The sequence below is a fragment of the Bubalus kerabau genome, chromosome 19 (assembly GCF_029407905.1).
Source record: "Bubalus kerabau isolate K-KA32 ecotype Philippines breed swamp buffalo chromosome 19, PCC_UOA_SB_1v2, whole genome shotgun sequence".
Lineage (NCBI taxonomy): Eukaryota > Metazoa > Chordata > Mammalia > Artiodactyla > Bovidae > Bubalus > Bubalus kerabau.
Genome location: NC_073642.1, coordinates 43,617,566 through 43,641,254, shown reverse-complemented (window position 1 = coordinate 43,641,254; position 23,689 = coordinate 43,617,566). Strand labels below are relative to the sequence as shown.

Sequence of the window (23,689 nt, the reverse complement as noted above, 5' to 3'; positions counted from 1 at the left end):
TGCCTGGAAAATCCCATGGATGGAGGAGCCTGGTAGGCTGCAGTCCACGGGGTCGCGAAGAGTCGGACACGACTGAGTGACTTCCCTTTCACTTCTTATTTTCAGGCATTGGAGCAGGAATGGCAACCCACTCCAGTGTTCTTGCCTGGAGAATCCCAGGGACAGAGGAGCCTGGTGAGCTGCTATCCATGGGGTCGCACAGAGTCGGACATGCCTGAAGTGACTTAGCAGCAGCAGCAGCAGCAGCAGCAGACCGCATATTAAAAAGCAGAGACATTACTTTGTCCACAAAGGTCTGTCTAGTCAAAGCTATGGTTTTTCCAGTAGTGGTGTATGGATGTGAGAGTTGGACTATAAAGAAAACTGAGCGCCGAAGAATTGATGCTTTTGAACTGTGGTGTTGGAGAAGACTCTTGAGAGTCCCTTGGACTGCAAGGAGATCCAACCAGTCCATCCTAAAGGAGCCCAGTCCTGGGTGTTCATTGGAAGGACTGATGTTGAAGCTGAAACTCCAATCCTTTGGCCACCTGATGCAAAGAGCTGACTCATTTGAAAACATCCTGATGCTGGGAAAGATTGAGGGCAGGAGGAGAAGGGGACGACAGAGGATGAGATGGTTGGATGGCACCACCGACTCAATGGATATGGGTTTGGGTGGACTCCGGAAATTGGTGATGGACAGGGAGCCCTGGTGTGCTGTGGTTCAGTGGGTCATAGAGTTGGACACAACTTAGAGACTGAACTGAACTGAAGAAATCAAGTAAGAACAGAAATATTCATCACTGTGGTTTCAGAGCCTAAAGACAGTTATTTGTGGTTTTCTAGGCAGCAATAAAGTAAGGACAGGTGACATATCTGTCATCTTTCTAGATTACCATCTCAGGCTTTGTGTGTGTTAGTCACTCAGTTATGTCCCACTCTGCAACTCTATCGACTGTAGCCCACCAGATTCCTGTGTCCATGGGATTTCCCAGTCAAGAATACTGGAGTAGGTTGCCATTTCCTTCTCCAGGGAATCTTCCCAACCCAGAGATCGAATCCAGGTGTCCCACAATGCAGACAGACTCTTTACCATCTGAGTCATATCAGAGCAATAATACAAATGACACATATGAAATGAGTACATAGCTACCTCTCTGCATCTTTAACTCAGAAGCAAAATGCCCCACTTCAGGAATAATTCAGTGTCTTTTAGAAAAAGGTGTACTCAGAATGAATTAGGCCTTAGTTACTCCATTTTCTTTACTTTAGAAGGCTTACACTGGGATTGCCTGTAAAAATTTCCTGTGGGTCTTCCCACTACCCCAATGGTTAGTGTGAATAACATTTATTTAAATCTATCTTTGAACTTCAACCTTAATCCAGCCAATATTTTTCTCTTTACAAGGCAATTCTGGATTGTATCCAATTACTTAAAATTACTTCCAAAGAAGTGTTAGATGATGGATTTTTTTTATATATACAGTGGGGAAAAATATCTGATAAAAGCTGATTTCAGTATTTTTTTATGAACATATATGGTTAATATAACAGCTTTATAAAAAAGTATTTAAGACACATAGAAAGGATTAAATCCTGTCTGAGGTCTGTTGATTTTGAAGGCATTTTACAAGCTTTTGTTACAGCCAGATTGAATTACTGTAATTCTTTGTTTGCAGCTTTGCCAACAGCATCATTACCAAGTTTGTAATGAATGGCTCTAAGACAAAGTAGCAGAGATGATCTTATAGGGCACATGGCCTCCTTCCTCATATCTCAAAATTCCAGCATATTCTCTTCTGTCCTTCAACCTTACCTCCTAATATTGAGAGTTTTGAAGGACACAGGAAGTGTGATTATTTGTGGTGCCATTTGAGATTGATTATAGTGGACATGGGAAATTCCCTCTAAATCTCTTGGCTAGATTGGTTCTATTTTTATTTCTGGAAATGACAGAGTGAGATTTGGGAAAATACTTCTTAAACCATGTGAACTGTGTTTAGCTCTTTTATTTATCTATTTTGTAAAAGTACATCAGTGATATTCCCTTTCAGCTAATTACTTAGTAACGCTGCAAACTTCCTAGTTAATTTGAAATTCTGTAAAAAACCCTACTCTAAAAATTCTAACTTCCAAAATTTAAAACAGTGACTCACTCGCATAACTATCAATTTGACCTTCAAGCTGAACCTAGGCAACCAGACTCCTCTTCTCCACCCCTGTCTCTCTTAGAAGCTGTCCCAAGGACAAGGCCTTGAGATAAGAGTGGGTGACAAGACTAAATGGGCTTCATATATGACTGAACTCAGGTCAAGCCTCTATATAAACCTTTAAGATTCTGGCAGGTATGGAAATCTATTTGTCTCATGGCTGCCCATGACAAACCTCCTGTTTCCTTTCTTATTAAAATTGCCAACTACCAATCTGGAGTGGTCAGCTTCTTTCTTCTCTTTTCCTGCCCTCTGCTTATGGGGGTTGATTTCAGGTTATAGCCAGGGGTTATAACTCCTGATGGGGTTACAACCCAACATCCTATAGATGGCTATTCACGCAATCAGAAATGGAAGGAACAACAGAGTAAGCTACGAATTAATGTGTTTTTCTCTTCCAGAAATAGTTCTTTGACCCAGGGACTAATGAGTCTACAAAGTAGTGGCAGATTCAGGAACAAACTTTCTAGGTCTGACTATTGGCCTATTGGCTTTATCCTTGACTAACAGTATGATCTTGAGTAACTTCAATTTTCCCTGCCTCAGTTTTCTCATCCATAAATAGGGGATAATAAACCAACTGTCTCAAGACCATGATGAGTGTTAAATAAGTGAATGGAAAAAATTAGGAACTGTGACTTGCCTCCTATGAGCCCTCAGTAAGTACTGGTTGTCATTGTCACAGTTAATTAAAAGAATGTTTTGTTCCTCCTATTGCAGTTCTAGCATGCAGATGGCACCCATCACCATGTTTTTGGTAATTTTTTTAATCTAGAACACGGTCAGGAAACTAAAGTCTGCTGGTCAAATCTAGCTCACCAACTGCTCTTGTAAACAGTTTAGTAAGTTACTTTTATTGAACACACCATGATATTCATTTACATATTGTCTGCGGCTGCTTTTACACTACAATAGCAGAATTGAATGGGCTTCCCTGGTGGCATAAGTGGTAAAGAACCCACCTGCCAGTGCAGGAGACATAAGAGACCTGGGTTTGATCCTTGGGTTGGGAAGATTCCCTGCAGGAGGGCATAGCAACCCATTCCAGTATTCTTGACTAGAGAATCCCATGGACAGAGGACCCTGAAAAGCTATGGTCCATAGGGTCGCAACGAATCTAACACACTGAACTGACTTAGCACAGCACAGCAGAGTTGAACTGCGACAGAGACTGTATTATCTGCTTTTTGACAGAAAAGGTTTGCTAACCTTTAATTTATGGTAAAACAAGGTTTCAGTGTATTTAAGGGTCAGCAAATGACAGAACGGGAGAATACTAAAATTTGAACCTAAAGCCCATGGCTTTTTCTCTGTCTTCACTGCTGGTTACTGTCTGAATTCACATTAACTTTCTGTATTTCAAGTTCTTCACTCATAAAAATAAATAAAAACACACATAAGAAGGTGATCACAATTTTCAACTTATATTGTTAGGGTAAGGTTTAAATATAATAACATGCATAAAGTGCTTGGTCAAATTTAAATTAGTAACCAAATTTGGGACATCGGTCATTGAGAAGGTTACCATATCTATTCCACTCATTCATGTCAGTGACAGAGCCTCTTGGCTGGTCTAAACTTATCCTTCCTAGGCTGGTTCTGGACCCAGTCCAGTGCTGCAGCCTCCTTTAACTGGTAATGGATAATTTCTCCCAATTTGAGTCTTTAGAATAATGAATTTCGTTATGGGGTACAAGGAACATATGATTAAGGAATTATTTTTTTTTCTCTCTCTCTGAAGGGTCACTGTTAAAAAGCAATGTTTTTCAGCCAATGGCATTGAAGCTGCACACACGCAGCTCTAAGGGGCCCTTTGCCAGCTGGCCTCATTAAATCTCTGATGTGCTCTCTGCATTTTGTTGTCACAGTGTGTTCATTCCTGAACCGTTTTTGCCTTTCTGTCCCTGGGCTCACACCTTCCTGTCTCTCCCATCCAGGGCTCTGACTCTTTCTTAGGTAGAATTTTGCCTCACGTCTAATCCCACATTTATCACATTACTGCCTTAAAGGAAAAGAATAAATTCCACAATTGTTTTTTTTTCTTTTTCTGAAAACGTAAGACCCTGATCCTTTCTCTCATCCCAGACCAAGCTCTGAGAAGGAAACGGTTGTGTCTACAAAGCGACAGATTTTCATTTTTATATGCAGCACCCTCCTTGCCTGTTCTCCTGGGCAGTGCACTGTGGCCTATCTATCATTACTCTGGGTGTCACATAAAGAAATTCATTCTGTTAAAAGCCTGAGACTTTAGAGAACGGAGAATCATAAAGCTAAACCCTGTGGATAAAGCCTGTCTTCTGTGTGACCAATGACAGCAGAAGACATTTGGGAACCCACAAGAAGAGGTGGAACGTGGCAAAGAGTTTTTGACATACAAAGGTTCTTTAATAACTCTCTTATCTAAGTGGTTTTATCACTTAGGAAGGCAGAGGTTATCTGCTTTTTTTGGATTTGGGGTAAGTAAAAAGTTCTTATTCTGCATATGCCTATTACCAATTATGACTTTGACAGGTTATAAACATTATATTACAATATTATTATATTACGAACATTTGGTTTCATTCTTCCAATGAATGTGGTAATATACATAACACTTAACTAATTATACACTAAGCTCTAAAGAGCAAACAGCTCAGAAATATTTATAATTGTGGCTAGGAAACACATTTATTACAACAAATATGCATAATGCTTTATTTTTTTTTAAAGTGCTATCATGTTAGATGCACTTAGCTTATCTGACCAAATTCCTCAAGGTCAAAACTTTAGAAGAGACTAGAGTTCCAGGTCATAAATAAAAGAAAATCATCAGGACTCCATAATCTCAAAAAGTTTTAAAAGCTTCAGTTTTAAAAGTGATACATGATAAGCCAGAAAGAAAAACACCAATACAGTATACTACAGCATACATATGGAATTCAGAAAGATGGTAACAATAACCCTGTATACGAGACAGCAAAAGAGACACTGATGTATAGAACAGTCTTTAGGACTCTGTGGGAGAGGGAGAGGGTGGGATGCTTTGGGAGAATGGCATTGAAACATGTGTAATATCATATATGAAACGAGTCTCCAGTCCAGGTTTGATGTACGATACTGGATGCTTGGGGCTGGTGCACTGGGACAACCCAGAGGGATGGTATGGGGAGGGAGGAGGGAGGCGGGCTCAGGATGGGGAACACATGTATACCTGTGGCGGATTCATTTTGATATATGGCAAAACCAATACAATATTGTAAAGTTAAAAAATAAACTTTAAAAAATAAATAAATAAAAGTGATACATGGCAAAGAAATTGACACTGATATTATACAAATATGTAAAACAAAAACACAAATATTTTCACCTCTCTAGATCATTAATAGCTACAGCCATTTGCTATTCTGGCCAAATTGCTGAAGACTGTGACTAATAAAACTACCACCAAGAAACAATCATGTTTAGTTCAGTCTTGCTCTTCCCTTTGAGTCACCTGGCATGGGAAGGCATTTAGTAAATACCGATAAATACCAATTTTGCATAGAAGTTCAAAGAATGGGCTCTAGAAGAGTCAGACAGTTCTGGATTGAAAACCAAATTCTACCAAGTGTGGCCTTAGACACACAAAACTTAACCTCCATGTGCCTGTTTCCACATTTGCAAAGTCGGGATCCTAATACCAACCTCATATGTTGCTAGTAGCATTACGTGAAATACGTGGACATACAATGGAATATCACACATTGTCAAAGTGAGTGAATTACAGCCACACTCCATGAGATGAATGAATCTTGGCATTATAATGTTAAGTGAAAGAGAAATCCTAAAAGATAACATACAGCATGATTACCTTTTAATGAAGTTAAAAGCAACTAAAATTAAAAATATTCCTTCCTACCAGAGGAAAGCAAGTAAATAGAGAATGTGGGATTCAGGATCATGCTATCTTAGGTAAGGGTAGCAGGGGATGGAACAGGGCTGGGGAAAACACAAGATGAGCTATATATTACCATCAAGATCCTATCTGTTGTTTGGAGTAGGAAATATTATTTATTATTTTTAAAATAATAATAACTGTATTATTAGTTTGGGCTTCCCTGGTGGCTCAGATGGTAAAGTGTTGTTATTCTCATTTATTATTTAGTTATTATTAATAACTATATTATTATTAACTCTAATGTAATAATAACTATTTTTTTAAAAATAGCCAAATAAGTGAAAGTGGGGGCATAAAAGTAGTTTAATGAATAGTGATACTGAAAACATAAAAATGCTGTAAAGAAAAATCATCTTTGAAGAAAAAAATAAAACAGCAAAAAGTATCTCTGCTGCTACTGCTAAGTCACTTCAGTCGTGTCCGACTCTATGTGACCCCATACACAGCAGCCCACCAGGCTCGCTCGTCCCTGGGATTCTCCAGGCAAGAACACTGGAATGGGTTGCCATTTCCTTCTCCAATGCATGAAAGTGAAAAGTGAAAGGGAAGTCGCTCAGTCGTGTCCGACTCTTAGCGACCCCATGGACTGCAGCCTACCAGACTCCTCTGTCCATGGGATTTTCCAGGCAAGAGTACTGGAGTGGGGTGCTATTGGTACTTCTAAAAGAAAACTTCTATGATGATTTTCAGGCACTAAAGTACACATGGTAAATAATGAATTAGGTGTAGTGAATATTCCCTAGTGGCCAGAAAGTATTAGTTAGCGAATGACTGGAACTCCTAGAAACTGTTTAATGATTTGGAAGCCGAGAGACATATCTCTGTCTCTCTTAATCTATTTTAAATTTGTTACTAGGACCTAGCTGAAAATGACATTGATGACACTGTATAAACCTAAAGCATAAAGCTAACGTCATTTGGCAGCATCAGTGAATCAATGCAGAACTGCTTATGCTTCCATTTATGATAATAGTGGATGTGGAAAAAACTGGCTTTCAGTTACCTATGTATGAGCCAAGTGGGTAGGTAGGCAGTTATATAAATAATTGTAATAACAAACTTCCTGTTACTGTTTCCAATTATTATGTAACATCTTTGGTCTCATAATACTAAGAAATTTCATCCTTTATGGATGCATCATTACAAAAAGTAGAAAGAATGATTTACACATATGAACTCATAACTGTGTGAGATACATATTACCAGCATACCATTTCATAGATGAAGAAACTGAGGCACCAGGGATTATACAAGAAATATGACCAAGGTCATAAAACTAACTGGGGCCACTAACCAGTTCACTAAAGCTACAATACAGGCATAACAGAAAGAAAATACGTTACACAACATCTAGCCTATTGGTGACCAGGAAGCTTTGCAAGGTACCTGTAAAGTTCAAATAACACAGAGGGAAATATCTGAAGACTCCATCTCCCTGAAATGGGGGGTTAGAGTTAAACAAGCAGAGGTCAAATAACAAATCTTTCAGATATTAGGTGGTAGAGAGTGAAACCCATTTGCCTTGGCAAGAGACTTTTAACTTCAACTCAATGGCAGACAAGGAATTCAAGTAAAAAGCAATGTGTAGGTGTGTGATACAGATGGTTTACTGAGAAATACAGTGCCCTTACCCTGGACGGGGGCCTCCTCTTGGGTTATGCAGGTGAGAAAGGGGAGCCTGCCTGTCTGGCAAGAGAAGGTGAGCTACATGTGACTACATTCTTTGATATGTAGACTGCTCGAAGAGGGTAGGGCAGAAGGTATGAGATGAAGAAAACCTGGTCCTAGAAGGCTTTGAGAAGAACCACTTGCTTGGTCTCAAGAAGTTCTTTCCTTCTTGATTTCCCCCTTTCTCCTCTTTCAAACCTCTCAAGCCAGCAAATTCAGGTTTGCAACCCAAAAGCCTTAGGCTGACACCGGCCAGAGCCCAAATAATCACTGAATTTGCGGGACGGTTCAAGTAGTACAGGCTAGTGTGGCCGGTAAGAGCCAGCATTTGAATTTTAAGCTGCTTTTGAATAGATATTGTGTAAAGCAGAGGAACAAACAAGGGGAACACTTCTTTGTGGACATACAACAAACACGCACACGGCTGTGTTGCTAAGGTTGATGTTTTTCTATGGAGGAAAATGCCTCTAATGTAGGAACCTCTTTTATTTTATTTCTTCCTTCCGTAAGTAGCTAATTCTTTCATATGTAAAAATTATATTTCCTTTTGTTAGCATTAATACTCTTCAATTAAATCACGTGCTTTTATTATATCAATTTCTAGAAGTATTTTTAGCCACATTATTTATAGAACATGTAGGTCTGCCTTTCAAAGTCCTTGGTAGTCTTGAGTGTCTGCTGGTCTGCTTTTAATTTATCAAAGCCCTCCTTCAATAGGCACTGCACAAAACCCACAAGCAGCAGAGATTTCTCCTACACAATGTGTATTTGATATGCTTAATGTTCATCTTTATAAACACACAGACGCTGGCATATAAGAAATGTGGAGGGTGTCTATAAATTCAAGGAAACATTTAAGTGCACAGTGATACATAGATACATGGGTATAATACTTTATGTACTTGATAAATATTTCATCCCTACCATAAAGAAAGCTTTTTATCAACTTTGATTGTTTTTTTATTACCTTAAAGTATTGCAGTTGTTTCTCAGCATTCATTGTTCCTTCCTTTTCTTGTCTCAGACAGGAATTGAAGATGAAAAGCTCTGTATCTCTCAGCCACCCTTTCAGTTCTTTGATCCTGACCTCCAGCTGCCTTACCAGGCTTCCGCTTTCAGGAGAGAGCAGGTCACGTGTACTCGACCCACTGTGGCCCGCCATTGTGTCCTGGACCTTCTCTCCTAGGGTTTTCTAATGCAGCAGATTAAAAACAAAAACACCAACAGAAAAAAAAAAAAAAAAAAAACACTGATTAGCATAGGTACCAAATACATATCACAGTTTGGCTGGTGACAAGAGCCCACCTGGAAGGTGTCTGCTGCACCCGCCATGTCACGACTGAGATTCAGTTCTGATGAGCTCATTGTTCCATTAAGAACTTGATTCTCAAGCCATGGGTGTTGTTCTGATTACCACTAGAGGCTTAAGAAGACCTCATTCAGTGATAATTTCCTCTAACAGAAAGGAGCTCTGACCCAAAAGTTCACCATGGTCACTGATAAAAATTCATTTGAATTCTCATGACAGGAGTTTACAGTAAAAATTCTCTGCCTAAAAATTTCAGGAGATAGAAGTTTGAGTTTAATCCATATGTTAAAGAGGCCAAGAGAAGATTGCACAAAAGAGAATGAAATTTCTTTTTTTGTTGTTTTGGGAAGTACAATTCCCCAAACCTTCTGATTCAGGGCTGTGAAGAAGGGGCAACCTCCTTGGTGCTAGTTGTGGATTTTACCTGCCCTGGAAATCATTCAACCTTTCAATTCTTCCCGCTTCACATTTGTGGATGCTAGAATTTCTAAAATAAGTGTTAAAATGAGTCCCAATCCACTATGCTAGAACTCTGCTTAGATGAACCACTATGGCATGGAGTATAGTCAGAGAAGGCTTTTTTGCCTCTTTTTTTTTTTTTTTTTTTTTTTTTTTTGGTAAAAAACACTCTGTTTGGAGCATCAGAAAGAGTTAATCTATAAGGATGAATTAAACCTACAAATATCAGCTTTAAAATACAAATAAAATGAAGTCAACCAACATTCATCTGCTGTGTAGTGTTCTGTAAATAGTATCTTTAGGAGATCGTAACAGAAAAATAGCCTTTCCTGGCAACACCCTTGTATTTTCATGGTGCAAATATTGATAATTTGAAGACCCTCAGTGGAATCCAGATTTAGCTATTGTTTTTATGCTGTAACAAAAGTAGCAGCAGGAGGTGAAATCAATGCCCTTGGAGGGTAGGGTCACAAAAAAGAATTTATTGCCACTTTTTTGTTCTGGAACAGTTTGCAATCATAAATTCTTCATAAACAGAATACTTCAGAGAATGGTCCGTCTTCATAAATATACGACAGAGGACATCAATTTCATTTAATTCACAATTTGTGTCAGCACAGCAGATGCCAATGCCTGCCTTGATAGGGTTGTTTAATATGCAATTGAGACAGAGTAATATGCAGCACAGGGGACAAAATTTCACAGATTAAACTGTACGCACCACTGACATTTCATTCTAATGTATTTCCATTCCACACTGTTCACCTTAGATGAAAGTAATATTAAAAACCATATCCCTCTATTTTACCATTGTTAGAAGTTAAAATCCTTGTCTTTAAATTTTTTTTCATGCCAATTAAAATGTAATCATGCCAATTAAAGCTGTATGCCTGGTGGTGGTAGTGTGGCACAGGTTTTGTTAAAATTTTCCTTCCACCCTTCTCTCCCCAGAAATCATAAAAACACTCAGCATATTGCATTCAAACGATATTTCTGTCAAAATGGCAACCATTTTAAAGGTATTTGGCTCATAAAGGATAGCGAAACATTCTGGTTCTTTTTAAAATATTATCTTGGTTTAAAGTTTTTGTTTAGGGAGCTATATATATGACATACTTCAAACAATTTTCCAAAAAGATTATTATTAATTATTTATCAAGTTAGAAACAGATATGTGAAAATATAGCACAGACAAACCATCACTTTATCTACTGAGCAAATAAAGTTGCTGCTCTCATCATTTAGTAAACAGTCTTTAAAATGTCAGACACTAACAACATTTCTCCTGAATGGGATCAATGAATTCTATAGAATTTAGTAGGTTCAGATCTAAATCACCATGTAATAAAATGAAAGCCATTAATAATAATTGAAAAGTAATGTAACAATAGGTCAGAATAAAAACTTTTAATGTTTTAAGTTACTTTGTACAAGTGCAGAGTGTGGTGAATTTAGATGAGAGAGCAAGGATTTCTACTTGCAGTTTTTTAAGCACCTAGATTAAGCATGGCATAAACTGAACATGACATTCCTCCAAGTCATCAAGGTACATGGAGAGCTTTTTATTCAAAATATTTTTGGAGTATTATTCCTTTAAAAATTAAAAAAAAGAGTCAGGAAAGGGAAGGCATGCAAAATCATGCTCCATAACTGACACCACCCATACTTAGCTGTTAGAATTAATCATTTAAGTAATTGACGAATTTAGCTTACCCTTGATTTGAAGTGAAGGCAATTTAAGAGAGAAGTTGATGAAAAAATCGAGTCTAACCTCTCTCTCTCAGCTGTCTTCCAACAAAAGGACAAAACTGTCCCCTGCACAGTGCCATCCTGGTCTCTGGGTAACAGAATCTCTATATTGCCTTTTTGCCAGATTCTTGCATCTCAGTGCTTGGCTGAGACCCAGCCCATCATGGCGTGAAATGAATTACATGAAACTTTTTTTTTTTGGCCTTTGTTAAAAGTGAGCTGGAAATTGAGGCACAAAACAGAGGCCAGTTTAATTCTGCAATTCAGATTTGGGTCAAATTTGCATCTTTGTTTTGGTGGCTTTAGTGTGACTTGAAAGCTGTAGGGACAACTCCACTTTTCATCTGAAGGGCACAGTAAATAGTTAAACAGTGGATGTCTCTAACATGTACCTTTGGAATAAATTCTATTAACATTCATTCAAGCATGACAGTCAGTGTATATCAGATATACTGTATTATAGTTGACTTGGTGCCTACCCATAATACATGGCATATTTTACTTACTTTTTTTATGTATTAAAGAACCAAAATTATTAAAAATCTGAAAGGAGACAAGCTCAGAGTAAAAAAAAAAAATCAACAGAGGAGGAAAAGCAGTGTTTTTCCCCCATAATAGCATGAATAGCTTGTTTGAAATGTAGGTAGTGAATTGAAAGAGAGAGATATTTGTGCCTCAAATTAGAAATCAGACAGATAGAGTACTTCACTACACAAAAAAATGTACACATAACCTACAAACAGTAATAAAAATGCAAATACCCCAAGCAGTTCCCATTTTTCATTAATTGAATCCACTTTTTCAAGGAGATCATTTGGTAGTAAAACGCCACCTTTCTTCAAAGCTTCAACCTTACTAAGCAGCTCCGTCTTTTTCAGGTCCCTGATGGACATTTCCACACTGTATCGCTAAAATGGGAAGAAAAAAAAGATTTCATTAGGGAAAGAGGTGTTCTTAGAAAATCTTTGAGCACAGAGTTAGTGAGGCTCATGGGTGTTAAAAGTTTTTGTTTCCAATAAAATTTATGGTGAGGCTAAACTAAGAACCTTGAGTCGTTGAGAAAAATGCTGAAAATGGTTATATATATATATATATATATATATATATATATATATATTTCACACACACAAACATCCAAGGTATTCTATTTAGTTGAATAAGCTTTATGTCTTTCTAAAGTTTGTATACATATTTGATCTTGATCTTGAAATATTCCAAATGAAAATACCTGGTCTAGGGGGATTTAATATTACAATTAGTCTTGGTCAATATTTGCTCTGGAGTATTGCCCATTGCTCTTTTCTGCCCTCTAAGGGACCAGTCTCAGAGTGGTACAAATAAATTGATCTCTAAAAATTGTGTAATTTCTTCCTTATCCTATAAGTCCTCTGAATTCTTAGCTAATATTTTTTTTTCATTTCTTTTTCACTTAAAAATTCTTGTCTAGGCTTGGAGAAGAGGTATATATAGAGAGAGGAAAAAAACACCTCTTTAAGAATGGTTCCAAATCTATGCTTCCTTATTGATTACTATAAAATGTCCCCAAACATCACAATCAATTACATAACTCTCATCCCCTGATATACATGGTTTTCTAACAAACTGTCAAGTGAGTGTCTCCTAAAAGATGTTTTGCAAGCGATAATGTAAGTGCTATTTAATGTGACAGTTACTATGGTGATTCTCTTCAAATAACTCTATCTTCATAGTTAGAAAGTCCTATATTATGGACAACTATAAATGACTGTGGATGTATTTTTTAAATGTGCACATAAAAACACTGCTGAACAGAAAAAAAAAACTAGGTTCTGGTTAAAGTATTAAACCTATGTTACCACTTTGGGACATTGCCAAATGTGTACTGACAATCCCTAAACTTCTTTCTTCAAGGCACGAAAGTTAGGTTACCAAGGTCCATTGTCCTAACTGAGCTCAAATGAGCACCTTATCAGATCTAATAAGAAAAGCTTTTGTCTGGGCAAGGTAGGAAATCAGCAGGTTCAAAACATCCCCAAGCACTTGGGTGACTTTATTCACCTGAGAACATGATATCTCATAAGATCCCCAACTAAAATACAATTAGAAGCAGCTTAAAGGAAAAGAAGGTATAAAATCCTTGTTTTAGTTAATAGGCCCTCAGCATTTTCCTGCATATGTTTGATTACTTTTAGCTTCATATTTTAATCTTTCATTTACACTAAACATGCACATCATTTGTATTATGTAAACTTCTCCAAATGTTAGTCATTTGTGGATCACAGAACAAAATGTTTTAAATGAGGTGATTTAAAGCATTTGATAGTATTAATGAATGTTGATCAGGGAGTCAGAGTATCCAAAATTACATGAATATGTATAATGAAAAGAATCAAGGGTTGCTTTAGAGTTCTTTCAGAATTTGGCCTGTGAAACATGGGAGTTCTGAATTCATTTTCTAATGGCAGGCAATTACCATGACCACATTACTCCAACAGTTATAAAACACACTGTCTGCTCGAGTCCTCTGGACTCAACACTCAACAAGTGTTCTGGAAACCTAACTGTTTATCAGAGCAATGACGGGAGGAAAGGGCAATCTGCTTTATGCAATCAGATTCCCAACTAAAGGTGATATTGCTGACAAAGGTTTACATAATTAATTTGGTAAGACTTCTTTGACATCATACTGGAGGAACGAGAATTTCAAGCAAGCAGAAGAATCCTATTCAAATCTTTCACTTATGCCATGTGCATTAATTGACAGAAGGAATTCTCCACCTGTGCTACCCAGGAGAGGCCTCGACCAGTTATCACTTTCACTTGTAACATGCTCACCCTCTCTCTTTACCCCAACTTTGAACAGCCAACTACACAGCAGATCAGTCATGAAAGGCAACAGCTTAGATGTGTCCCACAAAAAAACACAGTCTTGTAATAAGAAATATATAAAAAGCAATTAATGTACTTTTAGATATAATAAATTAATTTTCTCTGTGAAATCGAGCACTGGTAGTCACTGCAACAGCTATTATAAAAAGTTACTACATTAAAAAAAAAACAAAACTTTGTCTTCATGTACGCTCTCTTTGTCACCACGTAACCTACTGTATAAACAGATTGATGAGAGAGAGGATTGATGGACAATGCCTTCAAACTATAAACGCTAAGAGAATCCAGCTAATTGTTAGGTTAAGTATTGGTATGTGCATGAGAGGTAACCGAATGTCACATAATTTAAGGTGAAAATGTTTATTTTAATTCTTGAAGCACGCTGAAGGTTGAATCTGATACAATTTAAGGCCTCAAGCTGTATATGTCATCATGCCAGAGGGTTATATTTTTGTTGATGTGAGTATGTTTTTGCTTTTCTCTCTTCAACTTTCTCAGAAGCATTAGACAGGGACAATCAACTGCCAGCTCTATCTAGTTCTTGGTCATTCTATCAAGTAGGACTACTTTAGTCTGTGGTGAGAAAATAATTTAATCTTCATATTCATTCCGTCCACAGCAGTAAGTGAGCAGAGGCTACGCCATTGTGTCCTGTGGTCTAGGGACGTTATGATACAGACTACTCTTCCAATAGTCAGAAATGAGATTAACAAAGTTAAAGTCAGATGGCTTTTCTTGAGTGCTAAGGTAAATAAGCATCCAGTATTTAATTTCCCCACAGCACCTGCTGTGGGCCTCTCTGTCTAGTCAAAAATAAAATATACCCTATTGAAAGGGCATATTTACATTATTAAGTGTATTTGCTTGGCCAATTCAATTTTGACTAATGAAGCCTCCTAATAGATCTGTGAATGACCTAAATTAAAGACACAGGCCACTCCTATCCTAAATGCCACTCTTGTGTGTGTATAGAGATATATAAAGAAAACTTCAAAGCAGTTAAATATAACCACAAACACTAGCTTATTTTAAAAACTAAGAATTAAAGAAGTTTTTGGAAAATTCTTATTCAATGCTTACTTTTTAAAAGCACAAATACTAAAATTGAATTATAAAATGAAGTTAGCCAAAACAGGATTTCTGAAGTAAATATAATTAGAAATGCATGAAGACTTGATTGAGACAACTTTTTTGACAGTTATGCTAAAGGCTTTTTTTCCCTCCTAAAACCTTTTTTTTTCCCCCCCTTTTTTTTTTTTTGTTAAAAATCACACCGAAAATTCTGCCCAAATGGAGACTGGAACAATGCCTTGAAACAGTGTTAATTGTCACCATGGAAACCAGAAGAATAAGCCATTTTGAAACTGGTATAGAAGGCACACATTGAGCAACTCAAGCATTTTTCTGCCTCCCTCAATGTTAAAGAACAAGATGCCTTGTCACTGTGAGGTCAGAGAAAGAAAGCATCATGAAAGGGATGTCGATGCTCACTGTCTAGTAAATAAAAAAATAAAAAATAAACTACATACAGCTAATGCTACAAGACTCTACCCAGTGAATCTTTTTGAAATAGAAAGATCATCAAAAGATGGCCAGGACTGGGGGATGGATTCCACCTAAGCAAAACTTCAGGGCTGTATTATGTGAACCTTGCCCTCAAAGCTCCCTGGGAATTCTGCTGTTGTAATAAAACTTCAGAAGAGGAAAGAAAAAAGGCAGCATGATGGAATTCAAAATAATGCTCTAAAAGCACACAGAGAGATTAAGACATCCATTGTAAGACTTTTGTATGGTGCTTCTGTTGGTTATGCTGAAAAGAGACCAGACATTGCTGAGCGGAGAGTGAAGTTTTGGCTATGAGAAACACAAGAATTAAACCAAAGAATTTTCTTGATTATTAGAATAGGGCTGTCAGATTCTGTCTCCAGGGTTTGCGTATTTACATCTTATACTGTATTTTAACTAGGCTTCATGTGATTTTATATGAGGAAGAGTAAAAGCAAGGATAAAATGATCTAGTTATTAGAATAACAGTATGACTATCTTTCCCAGTGCAAAGTAATACCGTAAATACCTGTATATCCAGCATATATGCCTTTTCCATAAAGACATGACAGACAAAGAAAATACACTGAGAAAAGAAAATATACTATAGTCTATCAACAAGAAAGCTTATGCTAGGAACACACCAAAACACCAAACCACAGGCAAAATTGTTTATGAAAATATGTTTTTTGCACAAAAGTGCAGGGATGTGTCCATCTATGACTCCCATATTGTGTTTTCGGGCTAGTGTTTGCCCTCCTCATCCGAGGCTTCATGGTGGCCCCTCAGCAAGTCCATGCCTAATGCCATTCAGTGGTGAACAAAGAGTCTTTTTATATGAAAGTCCAGGGTCCACAGCTCAGCTGTACAGGCCGAGTGCAGGAATCTGCTAAAGGCCAGTGTCCCCTCTGCAGCAATGCTTGCGCTGCCCCCTTTTTCGGAACACCAGCATCCAGCATCTCAGGACGCATGTGATGTTTCACATGGAGCCACTATCACCAGCACTTAGCAAAGATGTTCAAAACTGAAGAAGAGAGTTCAAGCCCAAGACAAATAATGGTCTTTATTTCTTGCAAACTCCTTGTATTTTACCATTAGCAATTTATGGCGAATAATTGCACAGAGAAATTATAAAGACTCCTACAATTGTCCTTGTAAATTAATAATAGGCTTTCTTGATTGGGATAAATCTGCTGCTGAGCCTTTGGAAAAATTAAAAAGTGCAATGTCATTTAAAATTGCCAGAACTCGCACAGCAAATTACATCTGAGGTTAAGAATTGAGTTTTCCCCCCTCTTCTAGCTTATTCCATTTGCATGATCTGGAAATCACATTACATTGGCCATGTATTGTTAATTGGACATAGATTGCATTATCTTTAATATAAATCAAAGTACAAATATTAAAATGAATTGCAAATTCCCTAATAGAAGATCATAAAACAATCTTTTTTAAAGTATCTCCCATTAATAATTTAATTCCAATTATATCACTCAGAAAACTTAAGTAGGAAACCTGGCAACTTATTTCTCCAATCATTCCTTTTACATAACAAATACCTAAGCTTTTTCTAATAAATAGTCAAGAGCAAAATTCCCTGTTAGAGAACAAAAATAAAACCACCATAACTGAAAACTTTTTAGTACCGATTTTAAGTAAAATACTGCATAAGAATACCAAGTCTGTCTCTCTTGTCCCTTCCCTAAGGAGGAGAGAAAAAAGTCTTCCACAAAAAAGGTTTACTAAGTTTAACAACTACTGTAATCATACTCTGAAATTATAAAATTTATTATTCTTCTATTTATTTCTTAAAAGGTTCTCTAGCCCCTTAGCTTTTTCTATAAACTTGATATCTTTCTGAAGCCTTTGCATGGCCTTTAATGAGTTTATATTAAATATTTAATACTGTTTAGGGCATATCCACTACTACCAAAAACAGTTATATTCCCAGCAGTCCCACTGTTTCAGGCAGAGGACTTGATTGATCCTCCTAGCCTGAATTGAGTAGAATGAAAAGAAGCAGTTGGAAAATAGCTGCAATCATTTAATGCAGATGACCTCTGACAGCCTCGCAGCTCTTCTATCTGAACAGAAATTTGCATGGGGTCTCTGTGCAGAGGAACAATGTAACCTAAATGGTAGACAATCTTTATTCTAATGAAGTGGGTGTCAAGGTCAATGTAAAACTGCAATGATAAATGGTGCACCACTAGGCAAGAGAAGTTGCATAGGCATTGTAGTGCTTTCACATTAATTGAAGACTGAAATGCACTGCGTGAAAAGCACAAGCCTCTCTTTTCACCATAATGTGTTAATGCGCCAATGCCAAAATGATTTCTTCAAGATGTTTGCCTGCTGACGTGTATCTTATTGCAAAAATAACGTAAATATGAAATTATGACACAAAATGGAGATTTTTAGAATTTAGCTTTTTCCCTGATTACAACTATAAAATTCTAAATATTAATAAAAGCCCCCAAACAACATCCTGACACCTAATGTAATTCCTTTGATCCCCTTCCTTTTCTTTTTCTATTTAGACCTGTCTTTAATTAGCTTCAACCAGCAACCTTTTATGGTTCAACCAGAACCCGTCGATGCGTATGTTCATACTGAGCTAAGTTTAAAACAGGACTTAGGAGAGGAGAATCATTCAAATACATATTTTCCCCCTCTCACTTCTAAGTTTTCTGCTTGGCCTGCAGTTAAGATCTTCAGGTATTGTTTGTCCTGAATAAAAATGTAATAAAAGCCTGTGATTTGCAAAAGAAAATAACTATTTTCTAGTGTGAGAACTAGAGAACTATAATCTGGTTGTTGGACATTGCCAAAATGACGATACAGCAATAACTACACCATTTCTTCAGTTGGTCTAGCAATTTTGTGGCAGTCAATATTTTTCTTTATATGAAAATAAGGACAGTAGGCTGCTTTTAAGAAATCCTGATCTATTTAAGCCTGTGAAGGGGACATTGTTTGCTAATACACTCATTAGCAACCAAGCATTTTCAGTTCATCAATTAAACAGGAAATGGAGTTGCACCATTAGTCACAATTTGCTAAAATACTGATAAGAGCATATTGCTAACCATTTGAGAAACATTTCCAGGCTCAACCTGTAATATGTTATAAACTGGATGCATTTTTATGGTTGACAGTCTTTTCTGATTCTGGTAGACCCAGTGAAATGTCAGCCACATTTCACAACACCAAGCTTCCTGCTGCAAATAGATCTTAATAATGAAATTATAGTTATACTAGTCAAGAATGGTCTATAGGTCTTTCAGTCTGCCGTCTTGGTGAGTAGAAGGCTTCTGGTCTGATTTACTATAAAATAAATGATATTGCTAGTTTGTAAGTCTGATGTAAAAACAAACTGTCTCAAATAGAAATCAACATTCCTGAAATGGTAATTCAGGGGGAAAAAATCTTAACATGAAGGAGGATAGTGAAAAAGGAAAAAAGTTACTGATGAAACTGTTTAAAAAACTGTACAGCTTCATCTGTGTGTGATTTGTCAGGTCTGAAGCTTTGACGTGCCCAAGGGGCAGACCCCAGCGGGGAGTAGGCTGCCGAGCTAAATAGCTGTGAAAGAAGTCTTAATGTAGGATGGAATTCAAACTAACCTTGACATGACCTCGGGAAAAATATGCAAAAAGTAAAATGAATGCACTCTGCAAGATACATCCTAATTTTGTGGTGAAGCTGGTTAGTTTTACAAACATAACTGAGACTTTAAAAGAAAAATAGAGAGCTAGTAAAAGGGGAAAACTTTGGAATTCGGGCAAAAAAAAAAAAAAAAAGATGTAAGCAGGCATGATGTGCTACGGTGAAGGCATGTGAACCATTTGGAAAGAATCCAAATAAAAACCCACACTGAACAATATTGTTGTCAGCCTGTCTATTCAGGAAAATTGTTTTTTTTAGGTTGAATATAAATGACACAAAGCCAAGATTACATCATTGCATTACAAAGTCTGTTGTGGCTTTTAGCTGAACAAGCCCCATGGATCTATTGGTTTAGGACAGTAATTCAGTAAGGAGGTTTTAATGTGTTATTTTTCCCCCAGTGTCAATAAAAAATAGAAGAATTTAAGAAAGAAATATTGTAAGTGCTCTCTAGTCTCTTCCTTGTTTGTAATCTGTATTTGATAAGCCAAACTCAAATATTAGTTGATGCACTGAGTCTTGATTTTGACTTTATTATAAATTTTGCCTGTTTTGAAATGTTCAGCTTAAGGAGGAAGGCATTTTTTCTAGCTCCTCAGCTAAGAACTGGCTAACTCATTGGATATATGGAAATTTTAATTGAGTGTCAACTTGTGTAGAAATTCAATCCTATTACCTTCTCAATGTAATTTTGTAGCAATACCAGTTATTTACTACACTACTAACCCGATTTTAAACATAATTAAATTGCTAAGAACATACACCCCAAATCTAATGACTTAAATCCCTACAGCAAGGATGTGAATTCCTGGATCAAGTATATATGCTTCTATTAGATTTTTATAAGCATAAAGCGAGCAGGAGGATGCAATCATTTAGAAGTACAGAAGTACAAGGACTTTTGCTAAGAACCTGTTGAACATTTATTTGTAAAGATCACTACTTAATGGATATGTCATGCCATGGGGTCATTTTTTGGTTAGTCTTATTCAATATTTTTATTAGTGAACATATATAATAACATTTGCATATGGCATGTTGATTAGATTGCCAAATTATACTAATCTCATTGGTCAATAAAGAATAATAAATATTTTAGCTCTGATATCATAAACTCAAGTACCTACAGGTAGTAGTAAACTGGCTTCCTAGTGGAATGATTTCCCTGGTGTAAATACTCGCATCATAGTAGATTCCAAGCTACCAATGGTTGCTACTGCTGGCAAGATTCCTTAATATTTAACAATCAGCTCTCACAAGTCAGAACTAACCAGATCCAGCACCCCACTTCCTGGCTCTAATGTAAAGAATGTGAGTATAGATAAGTTATCTTCTATCTTTCATACTCTAACTATTGCTAGGGTCACAGAAAAGAAGAACTATTTTCTCTACTAAAAGAAAATGAATAAATGTGATAATTACTAACATTCAGTTCCAGTCAAGGGGAAACAAGAGGAAGTGGTGTGGATTTTATGGAGGATAGAAGAGCACAAGTTTCTCTACTCAATTCTGTTCCTATGTGAGATATAGCTTCAATATGGCTTCTGTATGGTTAGGTACTCATCTGAAGAGAAGACAGAATATATAGTTTTATATGAAAATTATCATTTTTATATGTTGAATTAAACTTTTTAACATTGTCCAGGCCAATCTATGTCTCTAGTTGGATCTGAATTTGCAAGCAAGTACTTCTAAATGTCTCTTTTAGATGAGATATCTGAATTTGCAAGCAAGTACTTCTAAATGTCTCTTTTAGATAAGATATTAGACCCAAAGGGAACATAACATGCTGGCATCATAGATGAAATCTAAGAAGGAGATAGGACAAGTATTAAGTCAGACAGAATTAGTTAATAACCATCCCTTCCTCCCACCAAAAAAATAAAAATATAGAAACTGCGCAAAGAATGGAGGTGACTCGGCTTCAATTGTCTTTAGGTTCAAGGAATCAACAGACAGAGTGGAAGGAATATAAAAAGAATGAAATATGATTTGAGACTGGATTGAGACAAACACAGGGTCAAAAAAAAAAAAAAAAAAAGGTAGCAGATAGATCCGTTTAACTGTGGTTTTACTAGGCCCAAACCTGCAGTCCTTCTTCTCATTGGTTCCATGTTCCAAGAGGGACCTAAGCAATGTATTAAATATCTAAAGAAGAGCACTTAAGGAAGTTCCAGAAAAGAAGCAACACTCCTCCAGGGAGCAAGCTGTTGAAGAAGCTGGAGATATTCAGCGGAGAGATAAATAAGAGTTGAAGATGACAGAAGAAACGGAAGAACATGTTAGCAAGTGTGGAATAGTAAGAGTACTAAACAGAAAACATTAGTTTCATCTGACCTCGGAGGTCAGGCCTGGAATCAAAGACTGAAGCACAAGAACTAAAGCTTGGGCGATAGTGAGTTCTCACTCACCAGAATTATTCAAGCAGAGACCAGAAGTCTACCTGGTTGGGATATTTTATTGGATAATGAAGCATTGGTTGTGGATTGGCCTAGAAGATAGTCTAAAATTCCTCTCTATTTCAGAAAGTTGAGCTTTTGGGGCCCACATTTACCAGATCAGCCATAACAATCACATTATTATGTGTAGAAGAAGTGCCAAGACTGAAAAACACCAAGTTGAGGAGCAAGCTGTCACTTGCCGGAAAGAGACTCAGATATAAGATCCTCATGCAGAGAAACCCAGGAGAACAGTGGGGCAAAGATACAACTACATAAAACATAAGCTATTAATCTAAGCTCAAATATAGAGAACAAAAAGAAAAGCAAAGTTGGCTGAAAAATCTTCAAACCGTCTTCCTACTTTAGAGGCATATTTGGTGGATTTAAGGAAATTTAAGGAACCTTTTGGATCCTTTTTTTTTTAAACTAAATATTTTATAGGAATATTGAGTTTAATAGGAAACTTCTACTATCCAATTTATGCAGTTAGATCTGTATTTCAACAAGTCCTTCCTCTAGATTTTTTTTTAAAACACAAACTTCACAAATGCCACCCTCAAAAATTTCCTTCCATTGATATATATCAGAACTTTCTCTAACAGATATCTAAGAAACGTGTTACATACAACCCATGCTGCCAGCGGCATGGGCATAATGGTAATTTCTCCTCCATGCTATGAAACTTCATGGTTGTGCTGTATTATGTCGAAAATCTGCACATCTCAATGGGTTTTCCGTGCATTCCAATGCACTTCAGTGATGATGTGGATCATTGCCATAATACATCATGACTGTTCTAATTACGGTTTCATTATGATATACCCTATCAGGGCTGTCGTAATGTCATGTCAGCACATAGTAAGAATAGTTATGCAATTATGTAATATCTGTTAGAGTATGCAGTGTAAGATGGGAAAAAAAAGACACAAAAAGCAGCAATTAATGTAATGAAACTCAGTTTTCTCCTTTAAAAAAGTTTCCAATTTAAAAGTACTTCCTTTGTTTCTCATCTCCCAACCTAAACAAACGCTTTCAAATACATCTGTTTTTATTTAATTGGATACTGCTATATAGTTTAATAGACTTGTTTTTTAATAAAGCAAAATAAGAAGAGGGAAGTCCTTGACTTCAAGCTGTTCTCTGTATGTCACAAAAGAGTATGATTCACCTAATATACGCGACAAGAAGTCCAGTAAAAATTTAGGCACTGAGGTTTACTATTATGCAAACGTCAATGTCACATTCTTCTATTTCTCTTCATCTCTTGTGTGGACATAGAATTTCTTGCCTTACCTCCTAAACCTCAACTGATCAGCTCTGTCTTAAAAAACAAACTATGATAATGAAATGAGATAAAATAATAACATCCATATTTACCTCTCTAAATTATGACCATATATTCACCTGCCTTTAGTTTAGTAGCCAAAATACACCCAAATATCTACAAAAATAGAAATCTTGTCATTTGTCTTATAAATTTGAAGAATAAACTCTCAAAGGACGAGGGCATGCCTTTTTTGGTCGCCCACGGAGTACCTTGAATATATGAGGCCTTCAGGAAGCCCTGAGTCAATGAATAGTTTTTCAAACTAAGTGATACATGAACTGCTTTTTGTTGTTTTAATATACAATCATGGGAGAATTTATATCTCAAAGCTATGCCATATCTTTATAGCTGAATTACAGGCCTGTTCACTGCATTCATAATAGAAATGCTGACGAAGCCTAAACCATGGATGTGTACGGTTGTGCAGCAGCAGTCATTTCAAATATAGATATATTTTTAGCATTAGGAGCGACCAAGTTTGTTTAAATATGGACTTTTTTTTTTTACAATTGCAAGTAATGTTAATAGCACACTGTAAATGTTAAGGCT

The 23,689-nt window shown here is 36.7% G+C and overlaps 1 protein-coding gene across 4 annotated transcripts in view; it reads right to left on the bottom strand.

Moving 5' to 3' along the window:
• The window catches only part of AKAP6 (A-kinase anchoring protein 6), a 657,364-nt gene that overhangs the window by 132,628 nt on the left and 501,047 nt on the right, over nucleotides 1-23,689 (bottom strand). For all 4 annotated transcript variants that reach the window (XM_055555598.1, XM_055555599.1, XM_055555600.1 and 1 more), the window contains 2 exons: nucleotides 12,052-12,198; nucleotides 8,741-8,965 (listed from right to left, as the gene is read on the bottom strand). In XM_055555598.1, coding sequence (XP_055411573.1) covers nucleotides 8,741-8,965; nucleotides 12,052-12,198 — 372 coding nt within the window. The remainder of the gene's footprint in view (nucleotides 1-8,740; nucleotides 8,966-12,051; nucleotides 12,199-23,689) is intronic.